At 29.4% G+C, this 18,815-nt stretch overlaps 1 protein-coding gene across 2 annotated transcripts; it reads right to left on the bottom strand.

Moving 5' to 3' along the window:
• Nucleotides 1-3,249: 3,249 nt before the first annotated feature.
• On the bottom strand, nucleotides 3,250-16,346 carry LOC115718474 (uncharacterized). 2 transcript variants are annotated; one of them, XM_030647259.2, is made up of 2 exons: nucleotides 15,942-16,346; nucleotides 3,250-3,558 (listed from the first exon to the last, which is right to left on the bottom strand). In XM_030647259.2, exons 1-2 carry the CDS (start codon nucleotides 16,225-16,227, stop codon nucleotides 3,338-3,340), a joined length of 507 nt encoding a protein of 168 aa, XP_030503119.2. In that variant the 5' UTR covers nucleotides 16,228-16,346; the 3' UTR covers nucleotides 3,250-3,337. The 2 variants fall into 2 exon arrangements, with proteins under 2 accessions (XP_030503119.2, XP_030503120.2); XM_030647260.2 differs by lacking the exon at nucleotides 3,250-3,558 and adding an exon at nucleotides 6,717-7,121 and having other exon boundaries at nucleotides 15,942-16,325.
• Between the last annotated feature and the right edge of the window lie 2,469 nt (nucleotides 16,347-18,815).

The following is an 18,815-nucleotide window of genomic DNA, read 5'->3' as shown; positions in this document are numbered from 1 at the left end:
GAACTTGCATCGACTTCATTAATTGATAACTCTTTTTGTATATGAAATTAATTTTGTTCTCAAATATTTTTAGCTTATTATAATAATTTTTACTTAATTTTATTTAATTTTACATAAATATTAATTTAGTATAATTTGTTTAGTTTTAGTTAAATTTCTTAATTTTTGAATTTATTTTATTTAGTTTTCCAATGATTTATTTGTCTCAACTATGTAGTTGTCCATTGAGTATGGTAAGGCCCAATCTTCTTAGCCATTATTGAGTATGGAGTAATATATGAAAGGAAAGCAAAAGAAATGGGCTGAATGATTAATAGGCCACATGCTAGACTTTGGAAAGAAAATTAAGGGCAAGATGTCATATTTGATATAAAAAAGAGAAGGAGAGGGCGTGAAACAATATTGGAGGCGGCTGGGTTTTGGTGCTGCTCCAAGGATGTCATATTTAATAGTTCTAGCTTGTTTTTTCTCAAAGTTTGTGTTTGTTAATTTTTATATATTCTAAACACTTTATTTTATTTTTGTTTAAACTAATTTGTGAGTAACTATTTTTATAAATTAATTTCCAATTTTCAATCCCTGTGGAGATGATACTCTATTTATCACTTTATTACTTGTTACGATTGCGTACACTTGCGTATATCTAATTTTAGCACAACAAATTTTTGGCGCCATTGCCGGGGATTGATTTAGTGAAATTTTATTTGTGGAACTTAGTTACTATCAATTTGTTTTTTTTTTTGTTTTCATTTGCTTAGTTTTATTTTCATGTTCTATTTTACGCTTTGTTTGTGTTGTTTTGGTTTCTTTTGCAAGGTCTTGAGATGTCTCATCTATAAGTCCTTATGAATTTTGTTCAACATTATTTGGAGCCCTTGTATGAAGCATGGTGGAGATACAAGGCAGTTCTAATGAGGTTTCCATATCATGGGTTGTCAAAAAAGTGTCAATTAGAGTTTTTCCTCAATAGGTTGAATCCAAGCACACGAGAATGGGTAGAAAGAGGAGTTGGTACCACCAATTTCTACAAACTATCAATCGATGAAGCTTATTGGATGTTGGAAGACATGACGAAGTACAATGAGTGGTGTTGTAATTGTCCAAACAAAGACCATGTTTGGGAGGACAACTACAATAATTTGGAGCCAAATTTTGACCCTTACACTCAAGGACCAAATGGTGAGATTTTAGAAGATTTACAACAGTCTAACATAGAAGAAGATCCTCATCAAATGATTCAACCAAGCTCACTTGAAGTGTTGATGATGGAGTTCTTGGCTAAAAATGATGCCTTAATTCAAAGCCAAGCTTCATCCTTGGAGAAATTGGAGAATCAATTTGAGCTTTTGGTCAATGAGTTGTGTGATAATTCCTATGAAACTTTGGGTAGTGATATGGAAAATTCAATGGAGGAAGAAGAAAGTAAAAATGTCATTAAAAGAGCTCATTTCAATCCAAAGTAGTGAAAGAAAAGATGAGGAAGCAATCATTCCAAGTTTGTCAACATTTGTTGTTGCTCATAATGCTGTAGCATTTTCACAGCAAAATTGCCCAGTTTTTGAAAAAATTCAGCAAGAGCATTCTTGCATTCCTCAAGTCAAAGAGCTCATGACAATGGAATATTATGTTTATGAAGATGATTTTTGGCCACTACCTTCTGGAAATTCTTTAAAGTATTTGAGAGAAAAAGGTGTTCTTGCTCTGAAATCGTCAAAGTAAGAAAAATGCTAAAAGTGGTTTATTAGGACTTTTTGCCCTATTTGTAAGAAAATTAGTGATGAGTTGTAATCATTTTGAAATTTAAACGTCTCGATTTCCCCCCAAAAGTAAACGTTGGGAAATTAAGTAATCAAGTACCTAAAGAAGAGCAACCATCAAAAGCGTGCAAATTTTTGGAAAGGTTCGAGGTACGAATCAATTAGTGTTTATGAGCCGAATATTGAAGAGACCTTTGGTCAGAATCACATCGGATCACCAACATGCATATCGAACACGTGCCACCCGTTCAAACACGAATTCAAATCGAGTGAAGTCTACTCCCAACTTTGGAAGTCCCGTGTAGACTTGGGAGGCAAATGTTATCCCATTTTTTACACTATGACGTGGCAATATGTACTAGTGACACGTGTTAATTATTCTTTACACTTGACTGGAGAAATGTTCTAAACAGACTTCGAGTAATACATCTGCAAGCATAAAGCCTGCTTGACCGAGTAGGGCAAGGGTAGATGACCTGAGCAAAGAGTGATCCGAGCCGTGTATCAAGACTTAATTACTTCAAGGTTGATATCGTGAAGCTCAAGCACAAAAGCAATCCCTACAATCATGGGATCATACTAGAAAGATACGCAAGCTGTCTCAATCCCCCATTTTATGTATTCTAAATATGTAATGTATGTTCTTACCAATTATAGATATTGTAAGAAAAAGGGAAACCTTTCCTCATGCATTTAGCCCTATAAATAGTGATTTATTCTCATTGTAAAAGGGGTCGAAATAATTGCTTTAGAGAGAGATCAAAGAGAGAATACTTAGAGATTTCATTGTGAGAGCTTTGAGAAAGGAAACACTGTGTTTTTTGTTCTCAAGTCAATACAATCTAAGGGGAGTATGCTATTACCAAACTAAAGAGACCGAACCTCTTTAAAAAATCCCGTGTTCTTTATTGTTTACTGATTTTTGCTATGTCTTAATTACATTCGTAATCGCTTATTAATTGACTCACTGTCGTTGGCTAAAAGCGAGGTCAAGATTAGACAACTCTCTTCTCTTTTCTTCGTAACTTTGAAATTCACTATCTAATTCACTCTCACAATATTGTTTAAAGGTAATTTGAGTATCATCCCACACTATTCAAGTTGATACTCAGACCTTTGTGGAAGAATTTGATGAACACAATCAAAGGAGGATGAGATTCAAGTTCAGATCTTGAGTATACTCTGCTACAGACAGGAGTCAAGAGTTAGAGATCTGAACAGAATGAGTCATAATGTTACGCTACAACCAATGCAAAGTTTTTTATAACTCTTATGTGCTTAATTCATTGTTTTAGTAATTTTCATATAAGGATGTTAGATTAGTTATAATACAACACACATAAATAGTAAATTAAGATCTTGGTGAAAATTTTTCCAACAGTATCATATTTTCGACAAAAGTTCCTTTTAATCTTTAACTGATCAAACTCATTAATTATTAATGTATATTTATATTTGTGTCAACATTTTAATTAGCAAATATACATCTATATAATACAATCAAAACTTCCTTCTTTTTTGTCTAGTATTTTCCAATAGTTACATACTTAATTTAAGAAGTACTAGATGAAGAAAATAAATTAGTAGTTAAGAATATCTCTATCTATAGTTGTGATTGGAGATTGATCTGGTCCATCTATGGATGGTTTTATAACAGTAATAAAGAAGATATTATATAAAATGGTGAGAAGAATGAGAAGACCGGCTGTATATGCAAGAAATGAGCTTGAAAACTCACTCACTACTTCTACTTCACTATCTTGATCATATTCTTCTCTTGTTGTAAGCTTCACATCAGAGGCTGCAAAGCATTATAGTTTATAATTATTCAACTAACTATATCATGTATACAAAAAACATATATATTCTTGGAATTTTTTTTTATTTTTCCTATAAAATTTTTCATTGATAGCATTGAAGTTTTATGTGTATATATAAATCATCAATTTATATAAAGGAAAACATATTAGAGGCCAGATAGAAATTTGTATGAACGATTTCTTCTAATCTTCTACTCTCTTTTTTCTAATTTAGTTAACTTTTTATTCTATTTTTCTTATTTAATTAGGTATATGATAACAGTTTCAATACATGGAGATTTATCAATAATTGCGTATATTTTATTAGAATTTTAATAAATTTAGTTTATTTTATATATTTGTAGATGTTGAGAAATATAATTTTTTATTAAGTTTTTTTTTTTTTTTCTAAAAATCTAACATGGATAAAAAACTACATGATTAGTATACTTCTAACTATATAAATAAGGTATTCATATACTCACTTTGATTTGTTAAAATATATGGGTAATTGATAACATGGTCTTGCTCAATTACTTATAATTTTTTATTAATTTATTTGGAGTTATCAAAACAAATTTATATATTTATCTAATATATCTATATTTTTATAAGCCAATAAATTTGAGGCATGATTTCTGTATTTTATTTTTTCTAAATCTTTTATTCATTTTATCTTTTATGTTATGTTTGATATACTTAAAAAAAATTACACATAACAATAAAGTATACCTAATAATAGAATAAAATCTAAATATATTTAAATTAATAATAAGTAATCAAACTTATTTATAATAATTAAAAATAATATCTAATAATAATTAAATGAGGCATAAGAAAAAAGGTGATAAATAGGAATTAAAAGATTATTCTATTTTTATTTAAAAATAATTAAAAAAAATAGTCAATAATCATGAATTATAATATTATTTAACTTATTTAGTAAAAATATTAATAATACTGAATTTTAAAATAATAAAAAAAGTAATCATAAATTAAGTAAAGAAAGCCTGAATTATAACTATAATACATTCACTTTTGTGGAGATGATATTCTAACGACACCACAAAATAAAATATAAAAATTTTAATAAAAAATAGTCAAACTGTATATTTTTATTAAGTAATGAAAGCCAGAATAGTCTTTTAAAAATAACTACAACATCAGTCACAAAACCATTTTATTAAATTCATGTTCATTTATTTTATTATAAAAACACATGTAATTTTTTTGTTGATTTTACGATCTTTGATATTTGTCACAAAATCACCATCTTTCTATATATTTTAAAAATAAAAAATCATACTTATAATTTTAATACTCTTACCTTGTCTATAATAACACACATCAAAATATTATATTTTAAATTATATCACTCAATATAAGTATAATATATATATAAAAAAATTATAAAAATTAGACAACATCGCTTGAAGTGCAGCTTAATTTCTTAGTGTGTGTATATATATATATCTTTATATATTAAAAGTGCTTATCTAACGGCATTTCTTGGTTTAACATTCTTGGTTTAACAGAATATACTTAAAAATAAAAGAATATATTTAATGATTAGGTTTGATCTCCCGTTAAAAAATAAACCCAATAATTAAACCAAAAAATTAAACAATCTTTTAAATATTAATAATCTCTTTTTAAATTAAAAAAATCATCTTAGCCACATATCTCTCTAACAAACTTATCTTGGGAGAATATTAATAATTTTTTTATTTATTTTTTTAAAAAGAAAAATATAGATAAAATATTTAGAAAAGATAATATAAAAGAAGATTGATTGGGTTGACTTAGAGATTTTTGGGCTTGGGCTTAAAAAAATAATAAAAAAAAAAGATAAAATGGGCTGTAATTAGTATTTACCTTATATGTTTGTGCTTATTTTTAGTTTTATTTTTAATTTTACCACCAAGAGGAGAAGGTTGAAAAATATTAAAATATGAAAATATTATTGGTGCTTATTAGTAATTTGCAAAGAATGTGAAAGTCTATAAATATATAGTTGTGTAGCTATTATTAGATATGAAATGAGATAATAGAACTTTTTTCAATTAGAAGATTAATGTACATTTTACTATTAATAACATACATTATTATAACACAACTATATTTTACTTACTAAATATACTGACACATATTTTATTTTTATAAAACAAATCGTTCAAATAATTATACTATTTTAATTATTAATTCAAATAAAAAACTAAAATATTAAATAAAACTAACACTACGTGGCTTGGCACGTAACAATCACCTAGTATATATATATATATAAAGAAAAGTATAATGAGAGTTGAGATGGCTTTCTATAAAGATAGTATTATTTTTTTTTTATTATTTTGTGTTGGTTTTAGATTTTTTTTAATCATTTTCTATACTAATATTAAATTAAAACCTACTAATTAAAATTTAAAAAGGAATTAATAATGAATGAATTATAGTATTTTAAAATAAAAAGTATTAATATGATAATTACAACATTATATTTATAATATATGTATTAATTATTTATATTCTACCATTAAAAATAAAAAATATTTGTATTTTTATTTGTTTATTTATGAGGCTATTCATCATCACCAAGACGCTTTATTATTTTTGACATACCATATATATGTATATCTTACTATTGCTCAAAGACATGAAAAATACCTAAAAACTATCGTATATATACCAGAACAATATATATTTTAGAATTTGAATTATTTTTATAAAAAAAATTATCATAAGAAGTATGTCAAACTATTAGTATGATTATGATTAACAAGGTATGTATTTTCTATTTTCTATTAGTATTTTTGAATATATCATATTGTGTAGCTCATTTGTGAGACATTTTATCATCAAAACTCCGAAACATTCTTACCATACTATGAATATATATATTCTACTATTATTCAATGTAAGATATATGAAAAAGATAAAAAAAAAAAAAAAACTAAAAAAGAGACTATCTTATATATATCATCATATTTATTTTAGAACTTGAAGGTCTTTAGAAAATTATTATATGGGATTGGGAAGGAAACTAAGCAACTGGTATGATTATGATTTATAAAGTATGTATTCTTAATTTTTAATTATTATTGTTGAATATACTTATTTTCGTATGCATTCTCATACATATATTTATATTATATTTAGGCAAGAGAAATGCTAATTACAACCTCCTATTACAACCTTTTAGTCAACCTCTACGTCCAAAATCACATGCCGAATATTTTTTTTTCAATTTTTTTCATAGCAGTATTCGTTATAGTTACAGTACCATCCCTGTAGATTTTTGAAAAATTCCGAATAGTTTACAATACCAAAAACAGAGTTTCTGATATTCCAGTTTACCACGCGCGTTCAAAAAACTTCAAACGTATTTTCAACACTGTAACTATTTGAAAATTTTAAAAAATTTATAGGGATGATGTTGTAAGCATAACGAACACCCCCGTAAAAAAAAATTGAAAAAAAATATTCCGACATGTGTTTTTGGGCGTGGAGGTTGACTAAGAGATTGTAACAGGAGGTTGACGGTAGCACTCCTCATTTAGGCAACCACCTTACACATGTAAAATAAGTTTCACGAGAAGGATTAAGCAATCAACTTATATATATATATGAAATAGATTTTAAAATTACAGATCTAACTAGGCTCATCATATTCAAATGCAATATCATTTATAAAACCTTGATTCCTACAAAGTAATGAGAGCATTAATAGTTACATGAAAAACTAACTTGCACTATTACAAGTGGATGTGGTGACATAATAGTTGATCAATAATATTTTAATCTTGAAGATTTGAGAAATTAGTCGGAGAAATTAGAATCAATATTTTAGTCCACAAGGTCATATTTTTGCTAAGATATATTAATTTTTTTTTTCTCTTTAGAGTTTTATAAGTTACCCTTTGTTGTTTTTGTTACATTTTGTCAAATTTTAATATGCTTCTTTACTTATGTTTTGTTTTGCCTATTTCTTTTCTAAAAATTATATACAATGTAGATAAATATGTACATATTAATATACTATGTAGTTAGATCAATATACATATCATTTTGTTTAGTTTAGTGAAAGCATCAAAGAGTGTAGGTAGCATCTCTTTTTATTATTTTTTTTCATTCTATTTTTATTAATTTGTGAGTACATCACTGTTGGTCCCAAAAATAGACAGAAGAAGAAGTAGTTTATTTATATTAATTTTATTAATAAAAAAAATCATGTACATGAATTTTATAAAAGTGAAAATTGTTGGCATTCTTCTTATTTTTATTAATTAATGTAAAAATCTATTTATCTGTATATATATATTCTATATGTATATGTATACCTTATAAATATACAAAGAAAGAAAATTATTTAGGATGTGAATTTATATTCTGTTTACATTTTAATTTATTTTTATTATTATGTGAGAGTTTTATATTTTTATCAAAAAATAAAAACCCATGAGAAAAAAATATTATTAATTATCCATTAATGGATCAACGAAATCTTTTTATTTTTATCACTCTCAGCACCATTTATTATTACTATTATTATTATTATTACTATTATTCTTATTATTATTGTTGTTGGTGTTGTTGTTGTTGTTGTTGTTGTTGTTGTTGTTGTTGTTGTTGTAGTAGTAGTAGTATAGTTCCTCAAAATAAAAAGATCTCTAAAAGTTGTTCTAGTTATGAAAAGTTAGATGTCTTTCGGAAGGGCATCCCAAAAGTCTAACTTGACCATCCAGAAGGGCGTTCCTAAATGTCTATCGTGTCCACCTGGAAGGAGTCTTCAAGAAAGCTAGTCTTCCTCCAAAAAGGAGTTTTGGATGGCTAGCTATTCCTCCTCCATGAGAGTTCTGGATAGTCAACTCTAGTTATTGCCTTTCCTATCCGAGAAGTGGACCTTAAATACTACCAACACTTATCATTTCAGAAAGAATGAGGTCAGACGAGTTTTCAGAGGTAATTTTGAGAGAGAAAGATATAGAGGTAGAGTGAGAGGTACAGAGAAAAGAGAGAGATTTGGTTTAAGTATTGTATGAAGAATCTTCGGTAGATGAAGAAGATTCTTGAGTAAGAGTGTGAGAGATAAACAATGTGAGAGAATCCAACAAAGAATCAATCTCGACTGTAGTTGTACCCTATTCTTGCTCAATCAATAAAGAAGATTTGGTGGGATTCTAGAGTTGGAGTAGAACCATAGATCACACTAATCTATAGGACTTGAATCAGTATATATCTTGGTGTTATTTTTTATTGTCTTGTTACTTTAATCGTTTTTGGTTTTAATACTCTATTCATCCCTATTTTTATCTTCATTTACTGTTTATGGATAATTAATCCTGTCATAGCTAATTGTTTCTTGATTAAATTTCATTTGATTTGATTTTGCACTTTAGTTGTAATTTTCCAACAAATTAGAGCTTGGTATTCGATCAAGAACGTAGAATCAAGATTCTTTCCGCTGCAATTCTTTGAAGAAAGAAGTAAAGTTGTCAATGGTGAGATTCAAATTGAAAAAGTTCGATGGAAAAGGGAACTTTGCGCTATAGAGAGAAAGTTTAAAAGGAATCTTAGTGCACCAAAAAGTCTCCAAATTTCTTCAAGATGAGAAATTATTGGATGAAAAGAAACTAGACGACAAAGCAGAGATGGAGGAGATGGCTTATTACACGATCATAAATCTATCTACGAGTGCGAGAAGAAAGATTGTTGCACAAAAGACGGCTAAAGGAATTTGGAACAAGCTTGAAAAACTCTATATGAAGCAATCAATTGCTAGCAAGATTAATTTGCTAGAAAGGTTATATGATTTTAGAATGATTTCTTCTCTCTCTCTCTCTTTAGATGATAATATTGGCTGGTTTAATGAGATTATTGTAGAATTGGCTAATATAATCATTATGTTGATGAAGAAAGAAAGACCATCATTTTGTTAAGATCACTTTCAATCATGTATCAAGAAGTCAAAGCTGCCATCAAATATGGTAGAGATGTGATTGCATTGGAGGATGTTCTTATCGCACTTAAATCAAAGGATTTTGAATTACAATTGAAAACAGAATCCAAGAAAGAAGAATTTTATTTCGTAGGAGGGAGATCACCCAAGAAAGTAAGTTCAAAGAGTAAACACCATCACTCTCAATCAAGATCAAAGTTTAGGGAGAAGGAAACTGGAAAGTGTTACTTTTGTGGAAGGTCCACACACTTGCAATGATTTTACAAGAAGTACAAGGAGCAATAAGGTTTCATCAAATCTCACAATGGAGATAGGAAGCGAAATCGGCATCATCACCACCAAAAGATTTAGCTGCAGTCACGGAAGATAGTGACGATTGCTCAACGGATGGAGAATTGTTATCCATATTGGAATCTTTAATAAATAGGGAGTGGATTCTTGGCTTTAGATGCACGTATGACATGTGTATGAGTCAAGAATCATTTTTTTTATTATTATAAATCAATTGATAGAGGTAAAGTTCTAATAGGAAATTATCATTCATGCAGGGTCATTGGAACTACAAAGGTTACCATCAAAAGTATGATGGTGGAACCAAGGTGCTGACGAGCATAAGGCACATTCCAGAGTTAAGATGAAATCTCATAACCCTGGGTGTGCTTGAATATGAAGATTATGGAAACAAGTCCATGCACGGAAGCTTAAGGATCACCAAAACTTTGTTGATAATGATGATAGTTAAGAAGATCAATTGTTTATTTGTTCTCCAAGGAGAAACTATTCCAGTCGGTGAAGCGAGTTTAGTGAAAGGGCTACAATTAGATATGCAGCTGTGGCATCACAAACATGGACATATCAGTGAAGAAGGCCTCAAAGAACAGCACACACAAGGTATAAATGAAAATTTAAATTTTTGTGCCTTAACATTTTATGCAGCTTGTGTTTTAGGGAAATAACATTAGTTGAAATTCACTCCAGTAAGGCATAGAACTAAGAAGATACTTGAATATGTGTATGTTGATCTTTGGGGGCCATACAAAGTGCCTACTCATTACGATAAGCAATATTTTCTTTCTATAGATGCTTATAGTAGTCGTGTTTGGACCTATTTGGTGACAACTAAGGATGAGTGTCTGGAACAGTTTAAAATTCTTAAAACTTAGGTGGAAAACAAAATAGATCATAAAGTGAAGAACCTTAGAGCGAATAATGGATTGGAGTTTGTTAATTCTGAGTTTGACAAGTAGTGTCAGGAAGTTATAATCACTAGGCATACAACTGTAGTGAAGATCCCGGAGCAAAATGATGTTGCTAAAAGGATGAACCGAACCCTATTGAACAAAGTGAGATGTCTACTGTTCTATTTCGAATTAGGGAAACCATTTGGGGGGGGGGACTCTAGCTACTATAACCTACCTTATAAATAGAAGCCCAAACAGAGTTATAAGCTTAAAATCCCCTTATGAAATACGGTAAAACAGAACTCAAACCTAACGCATCTACGAACCTTTAGGTGTACAACTTATGTACACAAAGCAATTAACAAATTGGAACCCAGATTAGTTAAGGGAACTTTCCTAGGTTATGGCTTAAGTACGAAGGGGCATAGAATTTGCATTTTTAAGAAGGGTAGATAAAAGGTTGTGATTGCTAGAAATATTGTTTTCAATGAGTTGGAATAACCTCACTTGAGATTTGAAAAAGGTAGTAGTCTCCGTGTGATGCAGGAAAATAGGAAATAAGAACACTGCACACATGGAAATGGAATGCGAAACGAAACATCTAGAAGAGAGTTCACAACTAGAAACGAATGTGGAACCAGAACAAAGTGCACACACAGAAGCTGATGCTAAGCTGGAAGATAATGAAGACAAAACATAGGTTCCAGAAGGATTTGAACAAGATGGTTTGGAAGGTTATCAGTTGGCGCGTGATAGAACTAAAAGAGAGATTCACCCTTCGGAAAGGTTTGCTGAGGTAGACTTGATTGAGTTTGCACTGGCAGTAGTACAACAAACTGAATTGGAAGAGCCCCAAGGCTACAAAGAGGCAATTTCAAGTGGAAACAAGTCGTAATGGCTCCAGGCTATGGATGAGGAAATGGACTCACTTTAGAAGAAAAATACTTAGGTAGTTGTACAGAAGCCACAGAATAAAAAGATCATGGAATACAAATGGATTCTAAAGCTGAAAGAGGGAATTAATGAGAATGAACTAGTGCAGTTCAAAGCCAGGTTGGTGGCTAAGGGTTTTACTTAGGTGGAAGGAATAAACTACACTAAAATCCTCTAACCTATAGTAAAGTACAAGATTATAAGATTGATGTTGTCTTCGGCAGCTGAAATGGAGTTCGAAGTTGAACAAATTGATGTTAAGACTTCCTTTCTAAATGGATTCTTGGATGAAGAGATCTACATGAAGCGACCACCTGGGTTTCCAGTGGAAAAGAAATGATTTGAATTAGTGTGTAAGCTCAACAAGTCCTTATATGGTATGAAATAGTCATCAAGACAATGGAATAAATGATTTAATACTTATATGCAACAAATGAGGGTCAAATGATCCACATATGATCACTATTTATATTTTAAGAATCTGGAGCAATCTATAATTGTGTTTTTATTACTCTATGTGGATGATATACTCATCATGAGCAAAGACAAATCCATGATCAAAACTATCTAAGCCTAGCTTAAGAGAGAATTTGAGATGAAGGAACTTGGACTAGTTAAAAAGATACTTGGTGTTAAGGTTTTAAGGAACAAGGAGGAAGGGACAATCAACTTAAAGTATTTTGGGTACATCAAGAAACTTATTCAGAAGTTCAACATCAAAGATGCAAAGAGTATATCCGTTCTATTAGGCAGACAATTTATTTTGTCGAAGGAGTAGTGTCTAAACAGTGTGAAAGAGAAAGAGAAAATGAAAGATGTACCATATGCATTGGTTTTAGGATGCTTAATGTATGTGATGGTGAGCACCACACTAGACATAGCGCATGCTCTAAGTATCCTAAGCCAATTCATAACCAATACGGGCATTAAACATTGGAAGACCCTCAAATGGTTATTAAGGTACTTAATGGGCACTTGGAATTATGGTCTGGCCTATGAAAAAGAAAAAGGAGAGCTAGAGTTGAAAGGGTTTGTGGACGTTGACTATGCTTTGAATAGAGATATGAGAAAATAACCATTTCCTATGCTTTCATGACAAACCAGAACTGTATACGTTGGAAGGCCCAGTACAGTCATTGGTTACCCTTTCCACAATGGAAGCTAAATTTATGGCTACTACAGAAGTATTCAAGAAAGTGTTATGGCTTTGGGGAATTATGTTTGAATTCAAACAAATAAAAGGTGGAGTAACTTTGTACTAGGATAGCTAGTCATCCATCAATCTTTGTAAGAATTCGATTTATTATGAAAAGAGAAAACATATAGACATAAAACTCCACTGGATTATAGAGAAGATAGAGGAACGATTGGTTTAATTAAAGAAGGTCAGATCAGAAGATAATCCTACAGATATTGGGACTACGGTCTTAATAGTAAAAAAGTTCAAGCATTGCTTGAACTTGATAAATCTCTAAAGTTAGTATACTGAGAAATCTGGAACACCAACAATAATGGCTGTGTTCTTTCTTCATCACCGTCAGTATTTTAATTTGAAGAAACTAGGTGGAACTTGTAGTATAGTTCCTATAAATAAAAACATCTCCAAAAACTGTTCCGGTTATGAAAAGTTAGATGTCTTTCAAAAAGGCATTCCCAAAAGTCTAACTTGACCATCTATAAGAAGTCTTGTGGAATGATAGATGTCATTCGAAAGGGCATTCTCATATGTCTATCGTGTCAACTTGGAAGGAGTCTTTAGAAAAGCTAGTCTTCCTCTAGAAAAGAGTTGTAGTCCAAATGGCTAGTCGTTCCTCTAGGAAAGGAGTTTTGGATAATCAACTCTAGCTATTGCCTTTCCTATCCAAGAAGTCTCTTCAATGTATGCGTTGGTATTTCTTCTAGGATGCGTACATCTCATTCGAAAGCACTTTATCTTATGCTGATGTGGAGATACTGTTACATGGAGTTTGTTAAGTTTGTTAAGTCATAACTAACCTAACAACTTAGCACTTACAACCACCGACTTTAGGATCTATATCATGGACCTATAAATACCACTAACACTTATTACTTTGGAAAGAATGAGACCAAATGAGTTTCGAGAGGTGATCTTGAGAGAGAGACTGAGAGGTAGAGAGAAAAGTGAGAGATTGGGTTTGGATTTTGTATAAAGAACCTTTTATAGATGAAGAACATTCTTAGGTAAGAGTGTGAGAGAAAAATATTGTGAGAAAATCTAACAGGAAATCAATCTCGATTGTAGTTGTACCCTATTTTTGCTGAAGCACTAAAGAAGATTTGGCGGTGCTCCAAAATTAAAGTAAGTCATAGATTACAGCAATCTATATGACTTGATCCAGTATATATCTTGAGTTTTTTTTTTATTGTCTTGTTGCTTTAATCGTTTCTAGTTATAATAATACTCTATTAGTCCCTATTCATATCTTCATTTATTGTTTGTGGATTGTTAATCCTACTATAGCTAATTATTTATTGATTAAGTTTTAGTTGATTTAACTCTCTTATTTAGTTGTAATTTTCCCACAATAATAATAATGATAATAATAATAATAATAATAATAATAATAATATAATTATTATTATAATAGCATACTCTTAATATTACTTATTGATTTTGAATATCATTTAACAATGTATTTATTAACTACAACATGCACTAATATCAAATAATTCTAAAATAATCCATATAGTAATCAAATAATTATCTTAATTTTAATATAAAAAAGTGTAAGAAAATAAAATTTAGATAATATAATAATTTTTTAGATATGGACTATTATATAGTTTGACTATAATTAACATCTAAAATAAGTTAAACTTTATTCTATTTTTAACAATTTATATTATTTAATTTGTAGTTATTTTTATTTTTTAATTATAAAAAAATATATAACAAACAAAATCAAATGTCATTATGTTGGCATTTAAGAAAGAAAAAAAATATACTTATAGTTATAATTAGTATTTCTATACTAAGTTGTCTTGTATGTTATATATCTTAAGAAAAAAAAACAACTCAACAATAAAAGTATTGATAATGTAGTAATTATATACATTTTATAATATTAAAACAATAAAATTAAAATACTATAAAAAGATCTGAAATACGTATCTTTTAAATATTTTGTTTCATTGTTTTGAATCTAAGTATATATTTATATATATTTTTCATCAAAAATAATATATACATGTGTATATTTTGATATATAATACTAGTCAAGCATATAAAAAAATATAAGTATACATTTACAAGAATAACATAGAATAATAACTTATTTGATAAAATTTATATTTTTCCAAAAATATTAAATGGTGGAAACATAACATTAACTATTTTATAAAAACAACCAACATAATACATATCCATATTATAATAAGTTAATTATTTTATTACATCACATGAGGTGATATCTCCTTTATGACTATAAATTAATAGAATTAATGGACATTATGTCAAAAATAGATTAATTATTAAAATATTAATATTAGTTAAATTTATATATCTTAACTATTATATATTAAAAATAATATAATATATTTTACATATCACTTAGATAAAAATTAATTAACTTTATTGAAGATTGCGCACAAATTCATTCCCTAGTTATAAAAACTAATACTAAAGCATCTTAGTTTGATTGAGTACTAGGTATAAATTTAAAACATACCAGTTTCTTTTACAACAAATTTAAATCTCATGATTCTTCTTTTCTCTAAGTTTAGTTTTATGTATTTTGAGATTGAATTGATGTAATCAATTTTTGAGTATAAACATTAGTCCCACATTAATTCAATCACTACTCATAATATGACAATAATAAGTAAGAGAGCAAAACCACAAATATTTAAGTATATATGGGTCTTCAATCTCACCCAAATGAAAACTATGTCAAATTTTTAAAACTTACTAAACTTTTCACTTAATTAAATATTCACGATATTAATTTAGATCAATTTTCATGTCCATGTCACCTCAATAAAAGTTCTAAAAGTTCTAAATGCTTAGTGTTTTCATAATCAAATGCCAATTATGATGGTGGTATATAGCAGTTGAATTCTTTATCGTAATTTTGCTACTTTGAATTTGTATTTTAGTTGAAAGTACTATAGGATTTTCATTCTTATTTTTATAAACGGTATAATTTCTCTATCTTGTTGATTCTGATTTTTTTAGTAATATATCAGCATATAATACAATTGCCTAAATTTACTTTATTAATAAAAATTTTTACGTTACCAATTATATGTATATATTAATACATTTACATAAAATTTTATAATTCTTATTAGTTACCTTTGATTTTAGGAGACCGAAGTTGTTTTTGGGAGATGGATTGCAGCTGTTGGTCGAGCTGTTTAAGGGCATCCCTGGCCTTATCTTGGTCAACCTCAAAGTGTTGTTGGGACTCATTTTTGTCTACTGAACAAACAACATAACCACAAGAAAGAGAAAAATAAGAAGAAGAAGAAGAAGAAGAAGAAGAAGAAGAAGGATGGCCTTTCTTCTCCCAGAATAATGGGCCATAAGAAGAGAAAGAAGCTGGCTTTAGCCATAAGCTATGGTGAGAGCAAATGTTCATTTTTGGGACGAGTCAGTACTCAGTAGACACCACACACCTCAAAATTAAACGATATAGCACTACAGTACTTTATTAGATTTGGAAAAAAAAAAAAAAAAGGTTTTGTACTGGACAAAACTATATTGTGAAAATATATGGGATAATGTTGTGGATAATATAACGCGTCAATAATAATGACACATTTCCAACTTACAAGACTCAATGTTTTGTACTCGTAGAGATATAAATTCCATGAATTTTACTATTTCAAAACTATAATATACTTTAACAATAAATGTAAAACACTCAAAGAAGAAAATAAAATATTTTTATTTTATTTTTTTAGAAGAATTGATGACACATAAGGTTATTAGGATAAAAATTTGACATTATACGCTTAAATGTGGTATATGTGTTAGGATTTATAAAATACTTAATAAATATATATACCACAAATCTAAATATATTCCTAAAAGTGCTATATTATAGAAAACCCTAAATCATAAGTCTATAGAATATTTACCAAATTAAAGAAGAAGAAGAAGAAGATGATGATGAAAGGTAAGCGGAAGCACTAACCTGAAGCCATTGTTAGAGATTGCACAGAAAGTTATGATCTTCCAAGAATACACTATCTTTTGAAAATATTTTCTATGATGAGGAATGAGAGAATACAGAAACCTTAGGGGCTGTTTGGTATGCAGGTTTCATTTCATGGGAATAAATTTAACATTGCTTGGTTGACATTGGAATGGAATGTGACAATTATTTTTACAATAATTTTTTTTTATATATAAAATACTAATAATTAATTTTTTTTTTTTCGTTCTAAGTGTTCAAGATAATTTTTATTTATTATTTTTCATATAATTTTATAAAAAAAATTTAACAATAATAAATAATTATAAAGAGTAAATTTATATACAAATTAATAATATATTTTATAAAATAAAATTAATAAAAAAAATAAGGAAAATTGTAAAGCCCGCTTAGTTAATTTGGAAATTAGCGGTGGTTTATGTTTAATTATGGAATTATTTATAGCTATTTAAATAATTTATTACTGTTATTTATGGAATTCAGAAATGCATGATTATGTCATCAGTAGTTTTTCATATTTTGCATTTCCGGTGTCCGGTATTTTGGAACTCGGCGTTTGGCTCAGTAGAAATCACAACTTAGTATGTTAGTAATTTGGGGACGGGTTTTAGACATTGGGAATGTCGGGAATGGCCGGGAATTTAGAATTTCCCAAAAATACCCCTTTAGTATGATTTATGTGATTTTATGGTGGAGGGGCAAAATGGTCTTTTTGCCCCATTAGTATTTTGTCTTCTAGTGAAATTATTAATGAAAAAGAAATGTGTAATTGTTTAATTGTTGGCTGAATAAAATGGAATTATATGGCTTTTATTTCATTTTTCACAAACTTAGAAAAAATTGCTTTTTTTTCAAAGAAAACTCTCTCAAAACTCTCTCTCTCTCTTTTCGGCCATTTGAGGCAGCTTCAAGGGTGATTTTTCCTCTTCAATTTCAAGTAAATTTCAGCTAGTTAGTGTGTCTCTAATCAAGGTAATTCTTGTCTAGCTTTTTTCTAATTAGTTTCCTTGAGATTTTTATGAAAATTGATGAAATGCATGCTTGAATAGTTGTTGTTGTTGCTGCTGAAATCTGGTTGTTGTTCTGAGTTTAAGCATGTTAGATTAGGGTTGTTTAAGTGATTTTGAAAGCATATTGGATAGATTGTTAAAGCTTTGAATTTTCTATGCAAAATGTGATTTTTGGAGGAAAATATAGTGATTCTGTTATTGTGATGCTGCTGTAGTTTCTAATAGTTTTCAGAGGTGATTTCATGCATATTTGAGTAGAATTAACTAGGTTTGAATGCATGTTTGTGGGAATTGCTCAAGTTTGAGTTTAGAACTCAAAGCTTGAGCTTTAATGGTGATTTTTGATTCTGTGGTTTCTGGGTTAGTTTGAGGCCTTAGAAATGTTCTAGGGAAGGTATAGAACAGGTCTGGAAAGTTTGGGACCATTTGGGGTTGAATTGGTCGAGTTATGAAAATTTTGGTTTGCTGCCTGCGAGGAACCGGAATTCCGGTTGAGCATCCGGAATTCCGGATGAGGATTCAGTAATTCCCAGAACCGGAATTCCGGTTGGGCAACCGGTCTGCCGGTTGGGGAATTTTTCAGAACCCTAGTTTCCTCGTTTTTATGTTTTTAGGGGTATTGCCATGCTTTTTATCGATAGGGAAACTTTTAGTTCCAAGTTTTAGTCCTCGGGAAGTGATTTAGCGTGTCACTTATAGCGTTGTGATTTTTATGGTTTAGGAGCCAGTAATCCGCCGCTCAGCTTCAGTTCCAGTCAGGTTGACCGGCAAACCTGAAATCGGAATCCAGGTAAGATTAGTATAACAGTATGCATATGTAGATTACATGTTTAGCGTGCATGTAGGAAGCCTGTTAGATTACATTAGTTATGTATATAGGCTTCGAACCATCCAACCCTGTCACGTCGGTACAGGCTGGAGTATGACCTGTACACGCAGTATTACCGCATCAACCGATCAGGCTGACATTTGGTTGGTGGTTCCGTACTATTGACCTAT

This window comes from Cannabis sativa, chromosome 2, assembly GCF_029168945.1.
Source record: "Cannabis sativa cultivar Pink pepper isolate KNU-18-1 chromosome 2, ASM2916894v1, whole genome shotgun sequence".
In the NCBI taxonomy this organism is placed as follows: domain Eukaryota; kingdom Viridiplantae; phylum Streptophyta; class Magnoliopsida; order Rosales; family Cannabaceae; genus Cannabis; species Cannabis sativa.
The sequence above is the reverse complement of the archived record's forward strand: the minus strand, read 5'-3'. Positions and strand labels throughout refer to the sequence as shown.